Here is a 26,824-nt window from a genome sequence, read left to right as displayed (position 1 = left end):
GGGCGAGGGCCCTGACTTGTCTCGCGGTTACTGGGCGAGCGTGAGCGCGCGAGGCACGGGGGTGGCGCGGGGCGGAGCCTACTCTGAGTGGGCGCCGTAGGTTTCAGCAGAGCGTCGCTGTGCTCTCCGGGCTGAGGTCGTCTCAGGTGAGGTGGTCGCCCCGGAAGTGGCTGTGGCTGCGGCTGTGGCCCCGGGTGTAAGGAGCCTGAGGCGGAGGTGTTGTTAAGCGGGGGCGGCATCACTTCTCTTCCTTCACCTTCCCTGCAGCAGCCATGGCGAAAGGCAGAGTCGCCGAAAGATCGCAGACGGGGGCACTCCACACGACCCCTGTGGGGGACAGGGCAGCGGGGACGCGCGGTCTCATGACGCCAGGCAGCGGAGACTACTTGAAGGGTGAGTAGAACCGGAATCAGAGCTGGGGTTGGCCCAGAGGGGGTAGTGTGCCGGAGGGGCTTCGGAGTAGAAAGGACCCCGGTCTGTCCCAGGGATTTTCGAGGGGGCTTGCTTGGCACCCAGGGGCGCGGGAGCAGAGAGGGTTAGGGACCTGGGCTTGCTTGGGCCGCTGCCCACCTCAAGGCCAGACACTTAGGAGGTGGCTCGTAAATGCTGTTGTAGTTGAATTCAATTAAAAGAAGTGATGACACTGGCTTGTTTGAAGCTCAGGGAGGTTGTAAGCTTCATAATATTGAAGCTAGACAGAGCTGGAAGGAACTTCAAGACTCTTGCTTTATTTTCACTGATGAGGAAACTGAGGCCCAGAGTGGATATGGAACTTGCATAAAGTCACAAGATTAGTCAAGTAGTAGTTAAGAGCAAGGATTTAACTATGTCCAGGTGCCACTTCCAAGTGGCCTGCTCAACCACTTATGACTTTGGACTTGTTATCTTTAAAAACTCAGTGTCTAAACTGTACAGTGGGGATGACAAAGGTGATAGTAATAATAGCTTAGCTTGCCGTGTGGATTACGCAAAAATAATGGATGTAAAGCATTTAGTGTAGTGGCTTGTGTGAAGTGGAGACTAAATAAATGTTAATTATTATCATAGCTGAGATCTCCCATTCTCAAGCTTTTTTCCATTACACCATTCTGGCATTTCTCTGAACTTTAAATATTATTTTAAGAAGAAAGCATACCTGGAAGCTAAATACTTTGATTCCATCTTGGCATAGAGATTTTCACTGCTTTTCAAAAGTTAAAATGATTAAATTCTTTAAATACTTTTTAAAAAGCCCATAAACTTGAAGGGATCGTAACAAATGGCCATTGTGGAACACCACCGGTGATGGGTAGGGAGAGGGTCTTTGAAGACTGTCTAGCAACATCATAAGTATAGACAACAATAATGTATTGCACACTTTAGTTTAAAATGTCTTTAGTCTAATTTGACTTTTTAGGCTTTGTATTTGGGTATTTCTCCATCTTATAGACAGTAGAGCCAAATAACTTCAAAACCCCAAAAATGAATTGTTGTTTAAGTATAAATCCACTCTAAATTAAAGGAACATTGTTTTGAAGATGCTGTTATGGAGAGTGACAATAATCCAAGTGTGTCCTGAAGACTTCTTCAGGAAGTCTTTCCAGATAGATCATTTCTAAAGATTGTCATTTGGTTTGCAGTAGCAGTCAATTTTTTTTATTACTGATTTTTGTTGTTTTAACCTAAAGCTATTTGGAAAATAAAACCTTGAAACCTCCAAAATGCTTTTATAATTGTTTATCTTTTATCATTAGAATAACCCATTCAACACAATTATTTTTATGATGCTATCAAACGACTTCTGTGCACTACACATCTATAGAAGGATAGAGGGAGATGTGAAGGCATGCCTTCAGGAAGAAGTAGGGTTTGCATTGTTAGAGAGAAGGTAAGGGATTCTGGGCGGAGGAAACATTAAGCTGGAAAGTTAGTGTGAATCTTTATGTCAGTAAACTTATTAACATTAATTTGTCAGGAATGGAGGATTTCTGTTGGGTATAGTAGGAGATAAGGTTGGCCATGATCAAAGTAATGTTGGTACAGAGGGATTTAAGTGCAAAGTTAGTGTTGTGTTTTTTTTTTTTTAAATGTTTATTTATTTATTTTGAGAGAGAGACAGCAGGGGAGGGGCAGAGAGAGAGGGAGAGAGAGAATCCCAAGCAGGCTCCTCACTGCTAGCGCAGAACCAGATGTAGGGCTCAAACTCACAAATCATGAGGGATCACGACCAGAACTGAAACCAAGAGTGGTTGCTTAACCGACCAAACCACCCAGGTGACCAAACCACCCTGGCGCCTCATTGCAAAGTTAGTTTTTTGATCCATCCTGTTAATTAGTGATTTCCAGTGTTTTCTTTTTCTTCTCTGCCTCTCAGTTTCTGTCTCTGTGTCTCTCTCTTTAATTAGTGTTAGGAATTCTTTCTCTGGGCAAAAGATTTTGTAGATCCCTTACATGATAGGGTTTGGTTGCTTATGGTAATGGTAATGAGCTGGTGATGTGGTGTCATTAGTAACTATTTAGCAACCAATTTTCCAGATTATGAAAAGCAATTTTTGTTAATTGCAGATGGTATCTGGTTTAACATCTCAAAAAATTAAAGGTTTTGGAGAAGAGATAAAAATTTTAATAACTTTTTTTTAATGTTTATTTTTGAGAGAGAGAGATAGAGAGCAAGTGGGGGAGGGGCAGAGAGAGAAGGAGAAGAGCTTGATGTGGGGCTGGCTGAGTGTTGTGAACTGTGAGGTCATGACCTGAGCCAAAATCAAGAGTCGGACGCTTAACTGACTGAGCCACCCAGGCGCCCCAAATTTTAGTTAACTCTTGATTGAGAAATTCATCTATGTAACTTTGACAAATAGTTGTCATTGTGTGTATGCTTGAACTACTTTACATTCTACATGCAGTGTTTGGTATGTTTTAGTGGATTCCTTGCCATGACTCTGATCTCTAGTCTAACATCTGAGCCTTACAGACTGAGGACCACTGTGAAGACTTGACCAAGATAATAACACTGAGAGTCTAATTCTTGCATGATGAGGAAGAGTAAGTAAGAAGCACTTATGAGGCCCTTGATCTAATCTACATGCAAGAGTGCCTGAATGAGGGTATTTTATTTTCTTCTGTGTTATTTGTTCTGGCTGATTTGTTTACTAGCAAGTCATAGAAGTTTCCCACTTCGATTCAAGAGAACTGCTAGGACTGTGTTTTTTAAATATATATAGATCATCATCCTTGTGAGCAGCGAGAGCCCTGTGAGATCAGTTTGATGGGTAATGATGAGTCATTTTAAAAAATGGAAGAGAAAATAGAGTGCTTCACATGTAGTAGGGCATAAGTGTTCTTTGAATTTTATTTTTCGTTTTATAGATTTTTGTGTGTACTAATCATGATATAAAGCCGTTTATTATGATTGCAGCCAAAAATGTTTGAGAAACATTGTCTCAAAGTTGATTTTACTACTTTTAGAAGACAATATTGTTCAACTTTGGATAATACACCCCTCTCAGATGCCTGTTCTAGATCCTGCCTTGTTTATTTGGTTCAGTAAATATTCTTTGAGCATCTGCTGTGAGCAAGGTACTGGCCTAGAGGAAGAAAGAAGCTCTGATTACTGATAACCGGGAGTTAAGACTAAAATTGGCAACTGGATGTCAACCAAGGTGTTAGTATAATTTGTTGAGACAGTCTCAACCAAAATATTATGTATCAGGATTTTTGTGCTTATCAATAGAAAATACAATTGAAACCCTTGCTGAAAGAAGGTTGATTGATATATATAACTAAAAAATTGATAGATTAAGTGGGATTCCCTGGCTTCAGCCTGGAACCAGTGGCCCAATGAGCCCAGTGATCAGGATCAGATTTCTTTCATATCTTTGATGTCAGCTTTACCTTAAGGTTGATTTCTTGTGAAGGTCCAGGTAAGCTAAATACGTCCTTGATAACTTTGATAATGTTTTTCCTAGCATTGCCAATAAAAAATCTAAATATTCACACTGATTAGACAGACTGTCTCAGATCAAATGCTTGTCCCTGAACCTATCACTGTTGTCAGATTGGCTCAACCTGATTCATGTTTGACACCTAAAAAAATGGGAGTAGGAATGAGGCTAACTCAGTTTTCCCAAAGATGGATCTCTGTGATGGGTCACTCATGATTTTTCTCTATTTGTGCTCAACCATCTTCGTGAAGAAGGTGAATTTATATTACTGGTATTGGGTTAGATTAGATATAAGAAAAGGGTAAGGATTCTAATCAATGGTGTTGCTTCAGATGATATATCATGAAATCGAGGTTGGGCATGGAAGGAAGAAAAGTGAGGAGCCCAAGAGAAGGGAGAAAATGGAGGGAATAAGCTCACGAAAGAATAAAGGTGATCAAGGAATAGCATGTTGGAATTTTAAATGTCCAAGGTAGAGCAGTGTCGGGATGTGAGAACTTAGTGTGTCGCTGGAAGTGGGTGGCTAAAGTTAAATAGAAATGAACCTTAAAGACTTTTGAGCCTGGGTGGATCATCTAAATGGATGATGAATCTTTTAGGATTACAAAGAAATTTATTATAAGCTTGATCTCAGTCTTTGGTGAATGGAGGTGGGAAGCATCTGAAAGTGGTTAACTGAGTCTGAAGGTATGTGGATTGAATGGTACCACAATTGCAGGGCATAATCCTTAGAGAATGAGCTTTCGTACAAAATTGGTAGTGCCATTTTGTCTGGTACCTACAAACATGTTTTGTGTGTGTAATAGTCGATTATTTGTATTTTATAGTTATCTTAGCTGTTTACATTTATACTTGATGATACTGCTACCATTTTTTTATTTTTAAAAATTAAAAAAAATTCTAAAGCCCTTGAAATAAAATTTACTTACAAAAATACTGCAGTAGATTCTTGTGACCTTGAACACTTGTTAGAGTTTCTGTAAAGAGATGGGTCTTTTGCTTCTTCATGGTAGAATCAAGTAAGTTTAGAAAACATTGAATGTTGAGAACCTGATGACCTGATGGACCTGATGACCAGTAGAGTCATTCCTAAAATCTTGCAGATTTAGGAAGACTTTGCTTTTCAAAGGTTTTTTTTGTATGTATGTTTGTATGTCTGTATTTAAGAGAGAGTGAGCACGGGAGAGGGAGGGAGAGAGAGAGAGAGAGAGAGAAAGAGAATCTAAAGCAGGCTCCATGATCAGTGTGGAACCTGACTCGGGTCTTGATCCCATGACCCTGGGATCATGACCTGAGGCGAAATTAAGAGTTGGATGCTCAACTGACTAAGCCCCCCTATGCCCCTCAAAAGATTTTGATATGAAAATAGTAATGAAAATAGGGAGCTACTATAGGGCCATTAAGGTTATGACTTTTCAGAATAGATATATGCATATTAGGAGTTAGAGAAAAGGTGATCTTAAGAGGAAGAATTGAAGATACTGGGTGCATAGAGAAGAGACAATTCTTTGAGCAAAATCTGGAAGGAAGTGTGTTGGCATTTAATGCAAAGATAAGGGGAAAGGAGCAAGGGAGGATAATTTGAGGAACAGATCTTAAGGTAGAGATTGGGAAGCTCACTGAAGTGTGGAGGGAGTGTCATTGTTTGAGAATTGATGAAGATAGAATTAAAGGCTTGAAGAGACTTGAAATAGCCCTTTTGGAGTGTGCTGTGAAAGGATTATTTGCTAGTGATAACCTTATTTGAAGATAGAAAAAATTGTGAATTTGTAGGCTAAGAGAACATAATCTTGACTTTCTCTAGTAGTCTAATAGTAATTTTCGCCTGGGAGGAGGTTGGAAAGCAGAATATGGGGATAATTCAGATTGGGAATTAGTATGATGGAAGATGTGAAGGTTAATGAATGTGTAAAGTACTGTTGTGGATAGCTCTAAATGCTAAATGACATGGTACATTATAAAAATGTATGCTATACATGTAGATGTATAATTATTATTAAAACAAGATTTTCAACTTTTATTTGTGTAGAACTCTAAATCAATTACATGCTAGTCTCTGGACTTAATAGAATTACACTCAAGAATAATTGTTGAATCATAATATCTAACAACCCCTAGTTACCAGTTAGTGTGAAAGAAAAGGAGAGCTTCAGGGGCGCCTGGGTGGCTCAGTCGGTTAAGCAGCCTACTTCGGCTCAGGTCATGATCTCGTGGTCCGTGAGTTCATGTCCCGCGTCGGGGTCTGTGCTGACAGCTGAGAGCCTGGAGCCTGTTTCAGATTCTGTGTCTCCCTCTCTCTGACTCTCCCCTGTTCATGCTCTGTCTCTCCCTGTCTCAAAAATAAATAAAACGTTAAAAAAAAATTTTTTTTTTTAAAGAAAGAAGAGCTTCAATATTGAAGGTCATTTATTTTCTGCATTCTCATCAGTTTGTTTTCTGTGTTACTGTTGAACACAATGCTTGACAAAATTTGCCTAATTTTAAAGAGTGCAGAAAATAGGTATCAAGTTAAACATGGAGGTTAATTTTATTCAAATGTCTATGTGTTTCATCATCCAACTGTAAGACAACAAGTAGCAGTCAGAAATGTGTACTCTGGGAGCATTCAGGGTAGTGTTCTGTAGTCCAGTTAAATGTTGCCCGACACCTTTCTTCCCTCTGACTCCTTACTTAGGACTGGCAAATTAATAATGGGAAGAAAATATTATAGTTTAACTTTAAAGCTAGCTTGCTTAATGTCCTACTTAATTTTTTTTTAAAGATTTTATTTTTAAGTAATGTCTATACCCAATGTGGGGCTCACTCACAACCCAAGATCAAGAGTCTCTTGTTCTACCGACTGGGCCAACCAGGCACCCCTAATTGTTAATTTAAGAGAACTGTATAACCTGTTGAAATCTTTTTATATTTAACTACAGTATGGATTAGAAAGCTGTAAATTCTTCTTATCTTTTAGTCTTCAACCAAGTTTCTACCTGCTCTGTGAATCTTGCCTCCATTACTCCAGCCCAGTAATCTTGCTTTCCTATATACTCAAAACCCCTTTGTGCCATTCATTCCTTGGTAATCTAGCTAATGGTGCTATCAGTTTCTTAGAAGCAGAGATTGAGGAAAACATTTTGTACATAATAGATGCTCAGCAGATTGTTCTAAGCAACTCTACATTTGACTGCATACCTTGCAGAGCAGAAGTCCTAAAGGAAAGTACCGAGAAAGAGGTAGGGGTTGGGGGGATATCAGCCATTTATTCTTACAATTCTTGTGTGCACAAATGTCTGCCATATGAAAAACAACAACAAAAAAAAAACAGTGGTTTTGAAGAGTTTAAAAGATGCCAGTAATATTAAATTATTTGTATCAGTCCTTTTTGTACTCTGGACTTGATTCAAGCAGGGAAGTAAGTGAAAAGTGAAGGCTGAGCAAGTTAATTCCAGGTAGATTTAAAAGTAGCATGCCTTTAAGAAGTAGCAGGCCTTTCGAATAATTGTACAGAGTATGTGTGTGTACATACACTTTGCTTTGATGTCAGCCCATAGAAAACTATGCCATAAACCTCAATGTTTATATATTACTTTTATTTCTTTTCCTGTGGATTACCTCTTTATTTAACAAAGTAGGAAAATAAAATTTTAGCCTAGTGAGAAGTTTGTGTTTCAGTAGATTTTCTATTTAAAATCACATTTTTGGGGGCGCCTGAGTGGCTCAGTCAGTTAAGCGTCTGACTCTTGGTTTTGGCTCAGGTCATGATCTCACGGTTCATGAGTTCAAGCCCCTATTCAGGCTCTGTGCTGAGCTCCCTGAGGCTCCCTCTCTCTCTGCCCCTCCTCTGCTCTCTCTGTCTCTCAAAATAAAGAAACTTTAAAAAAATAAATAAAAAATTAAAAAAAATACATTTTTGGTTGAATTGGTTTTATTGCACACTGATTTTTTTTGTCACTTTTGGCTGATTATTCTTTTCTTTTTAGAGTGAGTAAATATGATTTCTTAAATTCTCAAGATAAGCATTGAATTAGATATCATAACCAAGGCAAAGATATGGACAATTAGGCATTTGTTATCATAAGATTCTGCAGAGATCTTTTCATATTATGCCTACCTCAGATGTTTAAGGTCTCTGTTCAATTTTCTGTGCTGCAAAACATACAAATACATTAGTGGATTAATGAACTATAGTGTTCAGTGGCAGGCATCCTGGTTTATTACTCCATTGAAGCCATCTTTTGTAGTATTTTATGATCCCATTGCTTCCTGCAGTAAATTTTAGAAATATGGTATGAGTGGAGTGCCTGGGTGGCTCCATCAGTTAAGCGTCCAACTCTTGATTTCAGCTCAGGTCATGATCTCATTGTTCATGAGTTCAAACCCTACGTGGGGCTCTGTACTAAGTCTGCTTGTGATTCTGTCTGTCCCTCTCTCTGCCCCTCTGCAGCTCATGCTCTCTCTCTCTCAAAATAAATAAACTTAAAAAAAAAAAAAAAGAATATTTAAAAAAAAGTATGATATGAGCAAGTAAATTTCTATTTGTAACTTGGTTTTTTAAGTACAGTCCTTTTTTTTTTTTTAATAGTTGAAGTAAAGTCTTTTTTTTAACTTTAGTGTTCACATACTAGAGCTTGATAAACCTAATATTGTCTTTCAGAAAGTCAGCTTTAATGAACAGATAACAATTTGTATCTGGTATATCAAAGCACCAAACCTAAGCAATTTGTGTTATAGCAGAAATTATGAGTTGATTATACATGGATATTAAAGGGCTTTGGGGATATACTTTATGCCATTCAGTTCCTTAGGAATTTTTTTAATAGTGCAACCTCCTTAGGGCCTCTATTTACTTACCTATAAAATAGGCAAAGTGGGCCATATTGTTTTCTCTTAAGTTTTAATGTACATGCAGATCACCTGGGTATCTTATTAAAACACAGATTCTGATTTAGTAGTTTTGGCATGTTTGCCTGAGAATGTGCATTTTTTAATGTTTATTCTGAGAAACAGAGAGAGTGAGCTAGCAGGGGAGGGGCAGAGAGAGGATCTTAAGCAGGCTCTGCTCTGTCAGCATAGAGTCCAATGCGGGGCTTGATCTCAAGAACCAGGAGATCATGACCTGAGCTGAAACTAAGAGTCGGATGCTTAACTGACTGAGCCACCCAGGCGCCCTCTGAATCTGCATTTCTAACAAGCTCCTGGTGTTAGACTACAATTCATGTAGTTCACACAGTACACCTTGCGTGGAGCTAGGTGGTTTGTATTGCTCCATGTTTAACATAGAATTGGGCAAAATCTTACCAATTCAGTTGTAAAATATATAAAACTACAATAAAATGAGACAAGGTATAAAAATGAAGTTTGTCTTTTAGTTAAGGCTTTTTGGTTGAAAGGAGCAGAAATAAGTTTAAACTAGCACCAATAAAAAAGGAGATTCTTCTAAATATATGAGACAATCTCGGGGGCTCCTGGGTGGCTCAGTTGGTTAAGTGTCCAACTTCAGCTCATGTCATGATATCGCAGTTTGTGAGTTCAAGCCTTGCATTGGCTCTGTGCTGACATCTCAGAGCCTGGAGCCTGCTTTGGATTCTGTGTCTCCCTCTCTCTCTGCCCCTGCCATGCTCACTCTCTCTCAAAAATAAACGTTTAAAACTTTTTTTTTTTTTTAAAAGAGGCAATCTCACTGGCATCCGTGAGCAAGAAATGAAATATAGCTAGGCTTTAAGGGAAGTGGAAAGTTAGAAGTTAACAAGTAGGTTAGCTATAGCTCCCACTTGGGCTCTCTGCGTTTTTGTTTTAACCTCCACTCTTACATTTTCTGGTACATGTCTTTGGCCTGCCTTGTCATTATCTGTGGCCTTTACTGCTTGATCTTTCAGCCTCAAGACATACCACCTCTTGACAACAGTATCTCTTTTAGTTCAAATTTTCAAGAGACAATTTGGTCAGCCAATAATGAGTTTCTACTTGAGTCAGGTGTCCAACCTTGGGCAAGTTAGCCTTCTGTTGTTTGGGAAGGTAGTGTTGGAATCAAAGGGCCAACGAGATTAGCCCCTTTGAGAGGAAGGGGAATATGAGAAAGTTTCCCTGAGGAGGAGGGTGTTACTCAACTGTGCAGTGACACCTATCTAATACATTTATATAAATGTTTGAGAAGAAGAATTTGCCAAATGAACGAAAAGAGTACAGGCATTTGTTTTAGGATACTTCATAAAAAGTATGTATAAAAGTTACACAGGCAGTAGTTAGGGAGGGGCATAGTGGTAGATTCATTCTCAGAGAACTAAAAGTAATTCTTATGGTATACATATATTTTTTAATCCCCTGAGCATTAAAAGTATGTACATGGAATAATGGTAAATGTGCACAATAAAAATTATGCCACCACTTCTGTTTCCACAGAGAGCACTACTAAGGTATCTTGGCCTTGCCTCCCCACTATTGACTACTTCCTGATAAAAACAGCTCATTCTTGCTCATTCTTCTACTTGCTCTTTCCTGGATCTCATTCCATACTTTTATCTTTTTATTTATTTATTTTTATTTTTATTTTTATTTTTATTTTTATTTTTATTTTTATTTTTATTTTTAGAGAGAGAGCATGTGAGCAGGGGATAGGGGCAGAGGGAGAGACAGAGAGAGAATCTTAAACAAGCTCCACACTCAGCAAGGAGCCTGACACTGGGCTCGATCCCATGATGCTGGGATCATGACCTGAGCCAAAATCAAGAGTCAGACGCTCAACTGACTGAGCCACTCGTGTACCCTGTACTTTTATGTTGCATATAATTTTTTAGATAACACGAAGAGTACCTTGTAAGGGAATGTGAACAAATTCTGCCATTCTTGGAGTCCCAGAGAGCCACCCAAAACATTTGAGGCTCAACTATATTCTGAAGCGTTTGGTGTAAAAAGTACTGTATTAATATTCACCAGTTGTATTAGTCAATTTCTGGGTTCTTGTGACAGTTGAAGTAATTGCTGCTTTACCTCATTTTTCCTAAGAGGGAATTCTGTCTATGTTGTCAGCTCCCAATATAAATAAATTTGAAAGTCAGTGACAGTAACTAGAGCAATGCCCTCTTTTGTCCTTTGGCTTATCAGCAAATCAATGCTGCAAATTCTGGTGTTCTGTTTTTTCATGCTTCTGAAATGGATATATCCCCCCGAAGCAATATGCCTGGTTAATAAATGGCAAATACATTAGTAGTTAAATTTTTATGTTAAAACTGAGCAAAAGTATGAACAGTTTATTGGGGAGGAAAGTCGTTAAGGAAATTATTTGCTGACTTGGAATACTGTCTTTTAAAAATATTTATCTTAATTATAGCTTTTTTTTTTTTTTTCCCTTTCAGAAAAAGCCTGTGCAGAAGCTGGGTCAGCAAGAATGTCACTTCTTATATTGGTGTCCATTTTCTTATCTGCAGCTTTTGTTATGTTTTTGGTATATAAAAATTTTCCTCAGCTTAGTGAGTAAGTATACAGAAAGAAACTGAAAAATGCCTAGACATTTATAGATAAAGTAGATTAAAAGTTAAACTAATTTGAAGCAACAGAACTGTCATGGTGAGTGTATATTAGCTATCATGATTTGTAGCAAGTCTCTAGTGACACTTATTTAAATACTCTTTCCCAAATATGCCTCCTGATTTTCTGTGCAGGGTTTTCCTAGCACTGCTCCTGTAATTAAAGCCTCATCTTTCTAATGGCTTTCAAATTAAAAATATATATATAACTATATTAAGAAATAGATTTTTATGTCATGATCCTGTAGGCATGTGCCTGTCCCTTGTACCCCGCTCACTTGCATACATGTATACATACAAAATTAAAGTTTCCTGAAACAGGTGGTGGTCTCTGATATTTTCTAAATTATTCTATTTATTTAATTTTTCATGGTAGTAGTGACCAAGCAAGCTTATTTTAAAATCCATAAAAGACACCTGTGGTTTGAAAACCATTGATGCTCTTCTTCTCTGCTTTCCCTACCTTTCCATCTATGTTTTCTCCCTTCCTTCTTGTGATCAGTTTGTCTGCTTCTATTCATTCATTTCTATCCCCACCACATCTCTCTCTCCTAGCTCTTTTTCTTTTCCCTGTTTTATGGAAATGATATGACCTGAATAGGTAGTTTTCACAGTGAAATGGGCTTTATAAAAAAAATAACTTGTATTATCTTTTTTTTTAATTTTTAAAAATTTTTTTTAATTTTTTTTTCAACGTTTTTTTTTTTTTTTTTTTTTTTTTAATTTTTGGGACAGAGAGAGACAGACAGAGCATGAACGGGGGAGGGGCAGAGAGAGGGAGACACAGAATCGGAAACAGGCTCCAGGCTCCGAGCCATCAGCCCAGAGCCTGACGCGGGGCTCGAACTCACGGACCGCGAGATCGTGACCTGGCTGAAGTCGGACGCTCAACCGACTGCGCCACCCAGGCGCCCCACTTGTATTATCTTAAATACATCCAAAACTCCTTAGCCAAAACCTTGGGGTGAAATGTGTTTCAGTATTTAGAATTTTTCCATTTTTGGACAGGTAACATGGAACAAATTCTGTTATGTAGTACCTCCAACAGGATCTGGGGAAGGATCCCATTATCAAATTCATTAATATTTTTTGCAGAGGAATGGGCATGATAAAAGACTATGATATTTAAGTGTGGGTCAATTTTTGCTGACAAAAATATGAAGAACTTTTGGTTTTCAGAGTTTTGTTGAATTTTAGGGAAGAGATTATGGAACTGAAACATACTTTAAGAAGGCAAAATATCCCAGGGCTGTTTAACCACAGTAATACCAACCTATGTTAATCATAGATTACATAAAAGACTTACTAAAATGTAGTTAGACTTTCAACCAGAGCCAGACTAGTGTGGTAATGGAGAACTGTGAAATATGATTTCAGGGTGTTTGGAAGTTCCCGTTTCCTCTAAATTCCTTTCAATAACAATTCCTCATGCTTGAAATTTTTGTAATTAAACTTATTTTTATTTTCATACTTTGATTTCTTATGTCAGTGTAAATGCTTTTGGGAGGCTAGCATGTTATATTGTTAGGTTACTATTAGTGTTATTGAATTTTAGATCCTTTCTGGTTTTGATCAAGGAGGAGGCAGTTAAGAGCTGACTGAAAGAGAGCAAGAATATATAGATTAAGGTTGTCTTTGCTCCCAATCTGCTCTAAGAATGATAACATCACTTGTGTACAAGTGTGCTGTTATACACCTGTTATGTTCCGCTTATTTGTGTGTGTGTGTGTGTGTGTGTGTGTGTACACACCCCTATGAAGAGTTTTTTGGTTTTTAAATTTATAAATGAGAAATCACAGTTTACCTACTATTTTTATAGAAATTAGGCAGCAGTCTGTCATTGTTCTGCAAGATTGGTTAAATTTTATCATGTAAACAAATGGGCACAATATACATTAAACACAAACGTAATTATTTGAGCCTTTTATAAGTAAGAAATTCAGTTCCAAATAAGGCACCAAATATAAAGTAAGATTAATAGAAAAGGAAAAATGTGTAAGTTTTTATCTGAACTTTGAGTTGAAATATTCCAGAAGATATGTGAACTGTAAATTCATCAAAAATTTTACTTAATTTTAGTTGTAATTAATTATTGATTTTAGCTTCTCATGAGGATTACCCAAAATGATGTTAAATATGTTTTGAATATGCTAACATCAGTAGTTCACTTTTTAACTCAAAATTTATACCAGTGTTGGAGCAAATGCTTTTAATCTAATTTAGTTTGGGTCATTCTGAACTTTCATACATAGATAACATGTCTCAAATTATATTAAATCATTAAAAACAAATAGTTATAGAATTTTGAACTTAAAACTTATGAATTTATGGTTAATATAATACAGATCAAAGCGCCAAATCATTTTGGATAAAACTTCATGTTTTGAACTTGATTTTGATATTAATTATCTTGGCAAATTTCTGCTTTAAAATTTTTCACTTTAATTTTATTTCTTTAGAGAAGAAAGACTGAATATGAAGGTTCCCAGAGATATGGATGATGCCAAGGCTCTAGGAAAAGTTTTATCCAAATATAAGGACACCTTTTATGTACAAGTACTTGTAGCTTATTTTGCTACATATATTTTGTATCCTTTTAACTGAAAAAACTGTTAATCTAGTTTTGTTCAAGAAAGAGGTCTTAAAGGGTCTGTTTAGTTATGCATAACTATTTTTTTCTTTTAAAAGTTATTAATTTCATGTAACAAATAAAATATTGAAAAATTAAATGGAAAAAATTATCCCTTTAAAGTATCTCAACTCAGTTATTATTTTTGAATATTTACTACCAGTTTTTTTGTATTCTGCTTATTTCACTTATCATAAACATTTTCCTCTCCTCTGCATTATTCAAGATAATTATCTATTTAATTTATGATTGTATTAGTTAATTGATTATTTTAATTTAGTTTATTTGTTTTGAATAGTCACCACAGCATAATTTTTAAAAATACTCCCTTAAGTTTGAAGATATAATTTGTAATTAATTTTTTGCTTTTATACATGTTGTGTTATAAATCTTTCTGTTTGTGATTTTTTTCTTCCATTTAATGGTTTCTTTGTAAAAAGATCTTAAGTGGAAAATTAGTCATTTCAAAGGATATAAATTTTTAAAATAACTCGGTATATATTTCTTTATTTTATAGAAATATATGTTATATTAATTAGTCAGGAAAATAGCTTTATTCTTCCTGCGTATTTTCAAACTGCTTATGCTACTGGTGATTAGTCTTCCAGTTACAGGCTTTAACTTCAATCTGATTTTTGTATCTTTTATTTTAATCCAACCTATTTTCAAATCTTCTCATTTAATGAAACACATTATCTCTTGATTCTGTAAAGGTAATCATTCTCCTTTTGAAACCAACATTTATTTTTAAAAGTTAAACTAGTTACTTTATTAATTCTCTCAAACTCTTTATATTCTTGCTTCCTGTTTTATTTCCTGAATTTCTTTTGGCTTATGGGACTTCGCAATTAAAACTTTTTCTTGTAAAATTCATTAGCATTTTCTTTTCTTGGATTTATAGTAGACTAGATATTATGTATTTAACATATATATATGTTTTTCTGTACTTGCCTCCTTATATAAATGTTGTCAGTGTATTCTTAAATACCCTGAAGCAGTTATTCCTAGCATAAACAGTTTGTTATTAAGTATGTTAACAAAAACTTTTGCTGATAATACAAACATTCCTTTATCTACCTGGTGAGAATACATTTTTATTTAGGCACTTTGTCATCTTATTTATTATGAGAAAAATCCAAATTTGGGAAAAATTTAGAGAATAATTATTATGCATCTGTCTTTCAGCAGGTTATTTGGCAGCTATTTGTAAAGTGATTTAATAATACATAAACTGTTTTAAGAAATCCATAATGCTCCCCTTTCCTACTAATTCCATTTTAGAACCTATCTGGGAAAACCATAGTGTTAGTGTTAGACTTAAAGGTTATTTTGCCTCTATACACTTTAACCATAAATTAAAATATTTTCCTCAAGTAAGATAAAAACTTGATTCCTTTTTTTAATTTGGCATTTATAAGGTTTTTGTGAACAAGGCATACAGTTTTTGTTTACTTTGGAAAGTCATCTTTTTTTTTTTTTTTTTTTTTTTAACCCTACTTTGCCTCTCAGCTTTGGGAGGGATAACATGTCTGAGGGATAAAGGAGATACCCACTCATAAGGTCAGTCAACCAGTTAGCATAAATGGATCTTCACAATCTCTGGGGTTATAAATGTTATAGCCTAGTTGTCTTAATATCCATATGCAAATTAGTAGAAAAGGATAAACTGTCCTATAGAAAGTGAATTGAAAGTATAAGAAGGGCTTTATTATTACAAAATACAGGGGCACCTGGGTGGCTCAGTCGGTTAAGCGGCCGACTTCGGCTCGGGTCATGATCTCGCAGTCCGTGAGTTCGAGCTCCGCGTCAGGCTCTGTGTTGACAGCTCAGAGCCTGGAGCCTGTTTCAGATTCTGTGTCTCCCTCTCTCTGACCCTCCCCCATTCATGCTTTGTCTCTCTCTGTCTCAAAAATAAATAAACGTTAAAAAAAATTTTGAAAAAAAATATATATTTGGTTTGAAGTTTTAAATTGTATCAATTTTTAAATTTTTTTTAATGTTTATTTTTGAGAGAGAGAAAGACAGAGAGTATGAGCAGGGGAGGTGCAGAGAGAGAGACAGGGAGACAGAATCCGAAGCAGGCTCCAGGCTCTATGCTGACAGCTCAGAGCCAGACTTGAACTCAAGGACCGCGAGATCATGACCTGAGCCAAAGTCAGACGCTTTACCGACTGAGCCACCCCAGGAGCCCCTAAGTTTTACATTTTAAATATTGGTTAATAGTAAAAATACATATATTGGTTAATATTGTCAATTCAGGAGGTTTTATTGCATATTGTTATTGTTGCCTTGATATGTAAGTGATTGTAATGATTTTACATCTCATTTTAGATTTTTATAACATAACTTAAGTTCATGTTTTATAATTTTCTATTTTCACTTTTGAATCTTAAGCTCTTTATTAAAAAGATACTTTTTAAAATTCAGTGAACAAAAAAGAGAAAAGACTTTATCTTAGGGCATATAACTGATACAGTGTTAATTAATAGAAATATAATTGAACAACATGTAATTTTTAAATTTTCTAGTTGACATTAGAAAAAGTAAAAAAACACTTGAAATCAATTTAATACATTTTACTTGAACCAATATGTCAAAATATTATCATTTTAACACGCAATCAGCATAAAAATTGAGGTATTTTTACATTCTTTTTTCACACTAAGTCTTTGAAATTTGTGTGTTTTGCACTCATAGCACTTGAGTTCAGACTATGTACATTTCAGTGTCTCCATAGTTACATATGGCTAGTGGCCACCGTCTTCAGCAGTGTAGTATTAGTACCTTCACTGGTATTATGTAATGTCAAACTTGAATATAAATGGCTTTTTACATTATAATTATTTTATTCATAATCAGTTTTTTAATTTACTAATTATATTCTAAGTACAAATCTAGTGTTTTGAGCATTCAAAGGTAGAACAACTATTTCCATCTGGGGCACTAGGGAATTACGGGTAGAGATGGTACAGTCTCATTCTGAGCAGATCTAGAGCAGAGCTTACAAGCACAGGGTGTGGTTAACAAGTGGTCACTCATCCAGTTTAGTTGGACTATAGGGTGTGAAAAGGGGAGGATAGAGACACAAGTGTAGGGAGATAGGACAGACACTGCACTCAGACTGTAGAGGACTTTGAGTACCAGGCTGAGGAATTTAGAATATTCAGTGGTATTGGGTAGTCACTGAAGACTTTTGAGCTATGGATGACATTAAATGTGTCACCATCATCTCTTTGTTTATTTCCCTAAGGCTAAAATCTTAGGGTAATTTAAAAATTTCTTTTATTATGGAAAATTTTAAACCTACACTAAAGTAGAGAAAATCATACAGTGGACTCCTGTGTACCCATCATCTAGCTTCAGTAGTTATCCATATTATACCAGTTTTGTTCTTGGTGGTTACCTTTCTTTGGCTTTGTATTTTGGGCTGTTTAGAGAAAAAAGGGAATAGGTAGAGGACTCTGTTTTGGGTTGGGAAAGGAAGATAACATTTACTTTGATTTAGGACATGCAGAATTTTAAATATTCAAATAGAAGTATCTGTACCCAAATGTCAGTAGGGAACTGGCTGCATAAGCCATGGCAAGTCTAAATACTGGAGTGTACTTAAAAATGAGAAATGTCTCGGGGCGCCTGGGTGGCTCAGTCGGTTAAGCGGCCGACTTCGGCTCAGGTCATGATCTCGCAGTCCGTGAGTTCGAGCCCCGCGTTGGGCTCTGTGCTGACAGCTCAGAGCCTGGAGCCTGTTTCAGATTCTGTGTCTCCCTCGCTCTGACCCTCCCTCGTTCATGCTCTGTCTCAAAAATAAATAAACGTTAAAAAAATAAAATAAAATAAAATTTAAAAAAAAATGAGAAATGTCTATGTGGTTAAGGCATTCTTACCTCCAGGATATAATGTTAAATGAAGAGCAAGGTGCAGAATAGTAAGTCAGTATGCAATGTTTTATCTAAGCAGGGGAGGATGATATGAGTACACACATACACAAGGAGATAATTTATCTGTTTTTGAAAAGAAAAATTATTTTTTTTAATGTTTATTCATTTTTGAGAGAGCACAAGCAGGGGAGGGGCAAAAAGAGAATCTGAAGGAAGCTCCAGGCTTAAAGCTGTCAGTGCAGAGCCAGTCGTGGGGCTCAAACTCACAAGCCTGATCATGACCTGAGCTGAAGTTGGATGCCTAACCGACTAAGCCACCCACGTGTCCCAAGAAAGGGTATTTTTAAAAGCCAATACAATGTTTACCTGTGGGGAGAGAGATGATGGATGGAAGTCATTCTCTAGATGTACTTTATTGCGTAGATTTGACTTTAGAACCAAGTAAATATTTTACATAATTATAAAATGAGTTAAATCAGGGTGAAAAAATAAACAGGAAAAAATCATTACTTTTGGCCATGAGACGGGTGGATGAGTAAGTCAGGTTGCAAGGAGACAGGGAGAGAATCTCCTCTGAGGAAGTGAAGGTGAGGCACACTAGCTGGATAGAATACGTTGGTCAAGGAAAGCCTAGGTTTTCTTGAATTCATAGGCATCAGAGTGGGTTTATACAGCAGGATCCTGTGGAAGAGCAAGAAACTGAAGATGAAAGAAGCCAGAAAAAAGAAAGGAGATTGAGATGAAAACATGAATAGAGTAGGAGAATGGGTGAAGATAGAAATTTTAAAAGAAGCATAGATGTTGAAGGAATTCACTCTGACTTGTAAGTAAATCATGTTAGGGGTTTTTAAAGGGGGTAGGGGGATTCCAGACTAAAACTGGGAGCAAACAGGAAGTAGTAAAAAGCATAATTCTTAAAAGTAAGGTTTGTGATCTTTATTCTGTAACCTCTATCCTTTTTTTTAATGAGTAGTGCATTGAGGTAAATGTTTATAAGTTAAATTAGAAACAAGTAATTATACCCTAGATTTCCACAGAAACCATGTTTCTTGAACACATTTAGGAGTAAATGCAGTGCATTAGAGAAGCATATAAGATTACTGAAGACCTTTGTTCTCTCTCTTTCTCTCTCTTTTTTTTTCCCCCTCCCTTTTGTTTCTTTTGCCAAAGTGCCCAGTTCTTTATCTGGAACACATTGGATGTTTGTCTTGGTTTTTCTTTCAGTAACACACTCTTAATAGCATTGTATTTATAATAATGCTAGAAAATGGTCAATTTAGAGTTAAAGGCATCATAACTGATGGTTTTTTAAACTTTTAGATACAATTTTGCTTTCTTAATACTGAGATACAGATACAATCTTATTAACATGATAACTTCTGTATTGATACTTGTTTTCTGAAATGTTTGATTTGTCTTTTAAAAATTCCATTGTATTATGTTTTAATCCTTAACTTAGAAGTTAACAGCTTGCAAACATTTGCTATTCCAGGCTCTATATTTCTCAGTATACTCTCAGGGTTTCTTTATCCCTTTCCGCTAGCCTTATTTCTTGTTTGTTTGGTAAGTATATAAAATGAATTTGGGAGACTAGAAAAAAAGTAGCTTTTGATAGAATGATGAGGGAGAAGGATGGCATCTGGTCCCACTAGTTTGTGTAAACATAAACTCATTAGTTTTAAGAGGTGATTAATGTTTAAGTAATATCTTTTAACTCCCCCCATAAGCAGATGTTATAGTTTGCTTTTTTCTTAGAACAGGGGCATCACAGACTTAAGTCCAGAGCTGGAGGTGGTATTTTCAAGCATAGCAGTTGAAAAAAAATTCGCTTTTAAATTTTATTCTTAGGCTAGCTAGATGCTATTATTAACTATTTGGATGTAATCACTAAGTTTAATCATAAGTGCCAGTTTGTTATAGTTATTCTCATTTTAGTTATAATTTGGTCTGAGAAGGGACTGGATCAGATGGGTTCTTGTTCTGTGCACGAGAGATGTCATGTAGAGTACCCTCCCTTAACCCCCCAAAATATATACTAGTTGAGCTTTGCTTTAAGTGACTATATCCATGTTACTAAGATGGAAAAGTACACAATGCTTATGGCTTTTTGTTATTTCCTAGTGTTCTGGACTCGGTGCCTCATTCTGCTATATGCTCTCCTATTTAGTTGGGAGGCCAGTTGTATACAAATACCTAACAGAGAAAGCAGTAAAATGGTCACAACAGGTAAACATGTATTTTTTTTTAAGTTATTTAGTGTCATTCTGTGCCTAATTGGGAGGTCAGTGTATAGTCCCTACATAAATTAACCCAGACTCAGAGCTTTAATAAAAATGATTTTTGACCAAAGTAAATTATAGTAGTAGTAGGCAAATAATGAATGTTAATCATTTCAAATATGCAGTTTCTGTACTGTAACAGTAATTGTAATTCTTCATTCCTAGTAAGGTCAGTCAGAGCAGAGAAGTCATCATTCTGGTGAAGACATTCATATATTTGGACACCTCACCTGTTTTGTGTTGATACAGTCCAGTGTCAGTGGGTCACTGAAAAACTTTTATCAACCAACTCCTTGAATGTATTTCATCAGTAGAAATGACTGTTCTCTTTAGTCAGGATTTCTACAAAGACATGCAATGACAAATATAGGCACCACTACACGGAAAGGTTTAATATGATGTTGCTAAGAAAATCTTATTTTTAGAAAGAATTGGAAGAAACAACCTGTTAAATCTCAAAGGAATTCCAGAAATCATTCTGCCTTACCCTTTTTTTTTTTTTTTTTTTTTTTTTTTAATTTTTTTTTTTCAACGTTTTTTATTCATTTTTTGGGACAGAGAGAGACAGAGCATGAACGGGGGAGGGGCAGAGAGAGAGGGAGACACAGAATCGGAAACAGGCTCCAGGCTCCGAGCCATCAGCCCAGAGCCTGACGCGGGGCTCGAACTCACGGACCGCGAGATCGTGACCTGGCTGAAGTCGGACGCTTAACCGACTGCGCCACCCAGGCGCCCCTCTGCCTTACCCTTTTGTTTTACAAACTAGGAAATGAGAAATTAAGCATTTTGCTGCAAATCACAATCATTATTTGTAAAGCAAGATCTAGAAGTATAAACTGCTTTTATTTAATTGACTAAATATCTCCCTATACTTGTTCAATCTCACTTATCTAATGAATGAATCACGTAATATATATCATAACACAAAAATAAAGATTAAATTAGAGGCTAGGTTTACTGATGTGCTATACTAGCCTTTTACATTATAGGAAGTTAAAAATTAATCACATGATATGTATCTTATGTATAGTTATAAATTTAATTTTGCTCTTTCAGGTGTAAAGGGTCATTGTTGAGCCATCTAATAGTGCAACATTAAGCTATATGTACAATTAAAAAAAAAAAACCTCATCTCATGTTACTTAACTTTGGTAATGAGATCATTGTCATTTTCAGGTTCCTATGTTGATCATTTCTGCTGGATAGATTCTGAACTATCAGGGAATGAGAATTTGAAATAAGTATATTAAGGAACTTTTTTTCGTTATTGGCCTTATCTTGATCCTAACTGGTTTCTTTCTTATGACAGGTTGAGCGTCATAGAGAACATCTCATTAACTACATTATATTTTTGAGAATAACACCATTTCTGCCGAATTGGTTTATTAATATCACATCCCCTGTGATAAATGTGCCATTGAAAGTTTTTTTTATTGGCACTTTTCTAGGTAAGGCCTCTGGTTCACGCTGTGTTAGAACTCGTGTACATACCTAACAGTGTCCAGCTGGACTAGATTTCATGTTCTTTGCACATATTTCAGCACAAAGCCTGGCATACATAAATAGCTATCCTGAAATGTTTGCTGGATTGTGTTGATTTAAGTGTTCCTTCTTTTAAATTTTTTTTTTAATGTTTATTTATTTTTGAGAGAGAGACAGAGACAGAGCATGAGTGGGGGAGGAGCAGAGAGAGAGAGGGAGACACAGGATCCGAAGCAAGCTCCAGACTCTGAGCTGTCTGCACAGATCCCAGTGTGGGAACTGCGAGATCATGTCCTGAGCCGAAGTCGGACACTTAACTGACTGAGCCAGCCAGCCACCCCTGTGTTACTTCTTTTAAAGAAGACTACTTTATTGGATATTTTTTTAATCCTAATAAAAGTGCCTGTTTTGAATAATTTGTTCCCTTGTCTTCTCATCACATTTTGAAATACTGAACTTTAATTTTCAATAGAGTTGATTCTGTTTTCTTTTTATTGACATTAGTATTATGGGCATTACGAAAAGTATGGGGGAAACAAGGATTCTTGCTTTCAAGGAGCTGGCACTTAATTCTGAAATTAATTAGTGAACATAAAGATGCATTTATGTATTTTGTGAATTCTGATGGTTCTTTAGTAAGAGTATTCTGCTTTTCTTTCAAATTTAATTTGAGTTTAGATACCAACGAAGTGAACAGACCTCTTGTATTAAGTATTGGTTAAAGTTTAAGTTAATACAGATCTTGAAAAGAATAATCAAAATCAGTTTTTTGTTGCTGCTTCTAAAGAATTCATTGAGAAACTTAAAAATCTTAGGGATATTTTGGATTTTGTAAAATAATGTTACAGAATCAGAAGAGAGAATTTTGTCCCCATCTGTTTAATTTTACAGATGGAATACCCGCAGATTTAGTTAACTTCAACTTTGGCTAAAGTGACTTTTCCAATTTGTTCTGGTTTTTAATAAAATGTAGTTGTTCCATCCATGCTGTGGTATAAACTGTTCTTACTCATATTTTGAGTATCTTTCCATATCTGAGTATCTCCTACCACTTCATTTTTATTTTAAGTATATTCTGTCAAGGATGAATGACAGTTTACTCAATCTTATTGTTGAACATTTAGATTGTTTCCAGATTTTTTGTTGTTTATAATGCTTTGATGAACATCCTTGAGCCTAGGTCTTTGCTCAGGTACATTAGTAGTATTTCCTAAAGTGCAAATTGCTGGATCAAAGCACATTCTTTTTTTAAAAGCTGTTAAGAAATGTTCTAAATTATTTTTTAGAAAATTTTCTTGGGGCACCTGGGTGGCTCAGTTGGTTAAGCGGCCAACTTCAGCTCAGGTCATGATCTCCCGGTCTGTGAGTTCGAGCCCCGCGTCGGGCTCTGTGCTGACAGCTCAGAGCCTGGAGCCTGTTTCGGATTCTGTGTCTCCCTCTCTCTGACCCTCCCCTGTTCATGCTCTGTCTCTCTCTGTCTCAAAAATAAAATAAACGTTAAAAAAAAAAATTTTAAAAAAAGAAAATTTTCTTGAATTTTTAAATTTCTTATCTTCCAGAGGTAAGTTGAAAGATTGAATTCTTTATATGGAAATAAACTCGAGGGGCCTTATTTATTTTTAAGTTATTTTTAATGTTTATTTATTTTTGAGAGAGAGATAGAACACAAGCTGGGGAGGAGCAGAGAGAGAGGGAGACACAGAATCAGAAGCAGGCTCCAGGCTCTGAGCTGTCAGCACACAGAGCCTGACACAGGGCTTGAAACCACAGTCTGAGATCATGACGTGAGCCAAAGTCGGATGCTTAACAGACTCAGCCACCCAGGCACCCCGTGGGGCTTTAAATTAAATAACAATGTACTAAAACAGAGATTACTATATTCTTGTAAGAAATTTTATACACACAGAAAATTTTAATTTTTTAAAATTTAAACATGGGTTTATTTGAATCAGTTTAAAATAGTACATTACAAAGTGTTAGAATAATGTCAGTGCTGTTTTGAGTTCTGAATAATTTTGTGAATATAAAATATATTATAAAATCTTATTTTTTAAAAATGGTTATGTTTTTCTTTTTTCTTTTAGGTGTTGCACCTCCCTCTTTTGTAGCGATTAAGGCAGGAACAACACTGTACCAGCTTACAACAGCAGGGGAAGCTGTTTCCTGGAACTCAGTATTTGTTCTAATGATTTTGGCTCTTCTTTCTATTCTGCCAGCCATCTTCCAAAAAAAACTAAAGCAGAAATTTGAGTGAGAAATCATCTGGGTTTCAGTTTTCCTATCATCATCATCATCATCATCATCATCATCATCATCTCAGGATTGGCAGGCTTAGGTGTTAAAATCACCTCTTCAGTAATTGAAATGAGTTTGTAGAATAAAATTTCCTGTCACACAGTTAAAATAATTCATGTAAGAGGTAAGGGAGAGAAGAAAGTAAAAGTGGAAATTGATATATTACGAAAAGTACTGTCAGTAGTTACAATAGACATCTTCTAAATTACTACTCCAACGGTAGCTGTAGATAATCAGTAGCTGTGTAGTGGGAAATTCTTGATCCAACTGATTCAATTTAATAGTTTCATGAACTGGCTATCATATTTATTCTTGACTTGATAATTTAATATTTTCCTCTCTTTTCCCTTACTAATAACTGAAATAGGGAAAGCAAATACAAAATACAAAAGGAAAGATTCTAGGTTTGTAAAAATAGTATTGCAGTTCTTGCTAATGTTAGCCTTCTTCAAGAGCGTAAACTTGAAAACTAAAGCTCAAAAAGGAGATTTACGTTTTCTTCCTTTTTTAACTTTGAGGTAATGGATTTGTTTAGAAGGTATATCAGGTGGACTACTGAATTTGGAAAGGATATCAAGCTGTATCTGTTGTGTAAATTTTATTTTTGTTTATTCCTGTTCTAGATTATCATGGGTTAGTCTGAAATTTAAAATTCTGGCCAGTCTATTTCCATCTTTTTTTCTAGATTTCACAGTATTTCTACTGTGCATATAAAAATGGCAATTACATGATAATTGTATTATATTGGTGTTAATGATTTATATTCAGATAATATTTTGTTACACAGTTCCCCTTTGCTATCTCAAAAGGGGATCAAAAACAAACATTCAAAGTATGCAGTTTTTAGATGATAGATTAATTATATTACTTTATATTTTGAATTTTTTTTTTTTTTTTTCAACGTTTATTTTATTTTTTGGGACAGAGAGAGACAGAGCATGAACGGGGGAGGGACAGAGAGAGAGGGAGACACAGAATCGGAAACAGGCTCCAGGCTCTGAGCCATCAGCCCAGAGCCTGACGCGGGGCTCGAACTCACGGACCGTGAGATCGTGACCTGGCTGAAGTCGGACGCTTAACCGACTGCGCCACCCAGGCGCCCCTATTACTTTATATTTTGAAACGGAAGCAGTGGCAGCGCAACACTTAAGTGGTTAAATATAGTTTATTTGTTTCAATAACTGTAAAATTTACCTCATTTATTTATTGGTCTGGTCATTAAAGTATGTATTATGTAATTATCCTTTTTATGCATGATATAAGAATGCCTTGTTTTGGGGTTTTTTGATAGCTTTTTTGTTTGGGGCTGCTTTTGATTAATGCAGTTACCCAATTTAGTGTGTTTACTTTTTATAACTCCAAGTAAAATTAAATCCTTACATGGTAACTACTCTATTTAAATGGTCCTGGAAAAGCTTAAACAGCTTTCTGCTGCTTGCTTAATGGTAATACCCTTGATTTCCTGATTCTAGGACATAGCTGATATCTAAGGTACTTTGTCAGTTTTACCTTCACCCAAGACTGTCATGTTGAAAAGTACTTTAGCTGTGGGAGAAATCCTTGTATGTTTTTATTGTGAGAGGAATGGTCATCCTCAAAGCCTGTTTCTACTACATAATGTGGACTGATTATTTTTTCTATCACAGTATTAACAAATGGATTTATTGTAAATACAAAGAAAATATATTAATTAATATACTATTCTTACGTCACCTGGCCTTTTGTGTGAAATTATTTGTATTCATTTCTAGCAAGGTTTTTCTTCCTTCCTTATTGGCCAGAGATTGAGTGATAAAGCTTTTGTTATTTTTACAAATGAACTTAAAAACAAGTCTTTTTGGACAAAGTTCACTAAATATTACTGTATAAAATGTAATTGAGTACATTTTTATCAGACTTTAAAAATAAAAGTAAGAGCTTGGACTCAGGAGAAGCCTATTTACTCCAGTGTGTATATATTATGTTTATTCTCAGAGTATTATCCCTATCCTTATCATTGATTCTATCCCTTCGCGGATTATTTTTTTCTGAGTTTCTTAGAAAACTGAGCTGCCACTTGGGTGGGGTATATATTCTTCTCCCAAGAGAATAGCCAGTCTTTTTTAGATTCATCGTAATTGGCTGCACCCTAAATGTAGTCAGTGGTCTATATTCATGTATATGTAGACTTGGTCTGATACCAGATTCAAGCTTCAGCCACATCTTGAAGACAATTACATAATAATAACCACCAGAGAGCAAGTATGTGTACACTGGGAGAGGCAAATAGGCTAACTAGGTAGCTGACCCACTGAGACTGCTAAATAATTAGTTAATGGCCTTTCTCTGGAGTTCTATTTGAATATAATATTTCCAAGATACTTAATAAATGCAAATTAAAATGTAATAAGAATAAGAATAAATTGTACTGAAAAATTTAAATGTAGTACTTGGGATTTATTTCATGGAAGTATTTATGTTAAAACAAACTTGCATTGAATAAAAAGTAACATTCTCCTACATTTCTGATGCACATTTTCACCTCTAAGAACAAAGAAAATTTTGAAGACCTTTTATTTTTATAGTTGGCTTTTGAGAGTCTTAAATCAACTTCAAATTGTAGAGGTGGGGCGCCTGGATGGCTCAGTTGATTAAACATGCATCCGTGTGCTGACAGAGTGGAGCCTGCTTGGAATTCTTTCTCCCTCTATCTTGCCCTTCCCCCACTTATGCTGCTCGCTCTCTCTTTCTCAAAATAAATAAATTAAAATTGTAGAGGTAAGTAAATACAGGTAAACATCTAAGTTTCTAGTTTATATAATGATTTCTTTATAAAAATTCTTTGTTCTTTTGA

At 35.8% G+C, this 26,824-nt stretch overlaps 1 protein-coding gene across 2 annotated transcripts; it reads left to right on the top strand.

Annotated features, from left to right (window-relative positions):
• Positions 1-24,012, top strand: TMEM41B (transmembrane protein 41B). Of its 2 annotated transcripts, none has more exons than XM_058688191.1 (8): positions 1-146; positions 271-393; positions 11,258-11,375; positions 13,888-14,016; positions 19,405-19,498; positions 20,057-20,161; positions 21,524-21,662; positions 23,781-24,012. In XM_058688191.1, exons 2-8 carry the CDS (start codon positions 273-275, stop codon positions 23,948-23,950), a joined length of 876 nt encoding a protein of 291 aa, XP_058544174.1. In that variant the 5' UTR covers positions 1-146; positions 271-272; the 3' UTR covers positions 23,951-24,012. The 2 variants fall into 2 exon arrangements, with proteins under 2 accessions (XP_058544174.1, XP_058544173.1); XM_058688190.1 differs by having other exon boundaries at positions 14-146; positions 268-393.
• The last annotated feature ends 2,812 nt before the right edge of the window (positions 24,013-26,824 follow it).

This window comes from Neofelis nebulosa, chromosome 10, assembly GCF_028018385.1.
Source record: "Neofelis nebulosa isolate mNeoNeb1 chromosome 10, mNeoNeb1.pri, whole genome shotgun sequence".
Taxonomy (NCBI): Eukaryota; Metazoa; Chordata; class Mammalia; order Carnivora; family Felidae; genus Neofelis; species Neofelis nebulosa.
Note: the sequence above shows the minus strand (reverse complement) of the source record. Positions and strands in the feature narration are given on the sequence as shown.

What these genes read in the sequence shown, in the direction of transcription:
- TMEM41B (XM_058688191.1), top strand. Translation starts at nt 273, where the DNA reads ATGGCGAAAGGCAGAGTCGCCGAAAGATCGCAGACGGGGGCACTCCAC. An exon ending in AATTTTCCTCAGCTTAGTGA is followed by an intron (nt 11,376 to 13,887) that starts GTAAGTATACAG and finishes TTATTTCTTTAG; the next exon opens with AGAAGAAAGACTGAATATGA. An exon ending in TATTTTGCTACATATATTTT is followed by an intron (nt 14,017 to 19,404) that starts GTATCCTTTTAA and finishes AGAAGTTAACAG; the next exon opens with CTTGCAAACATTTGCTATTC.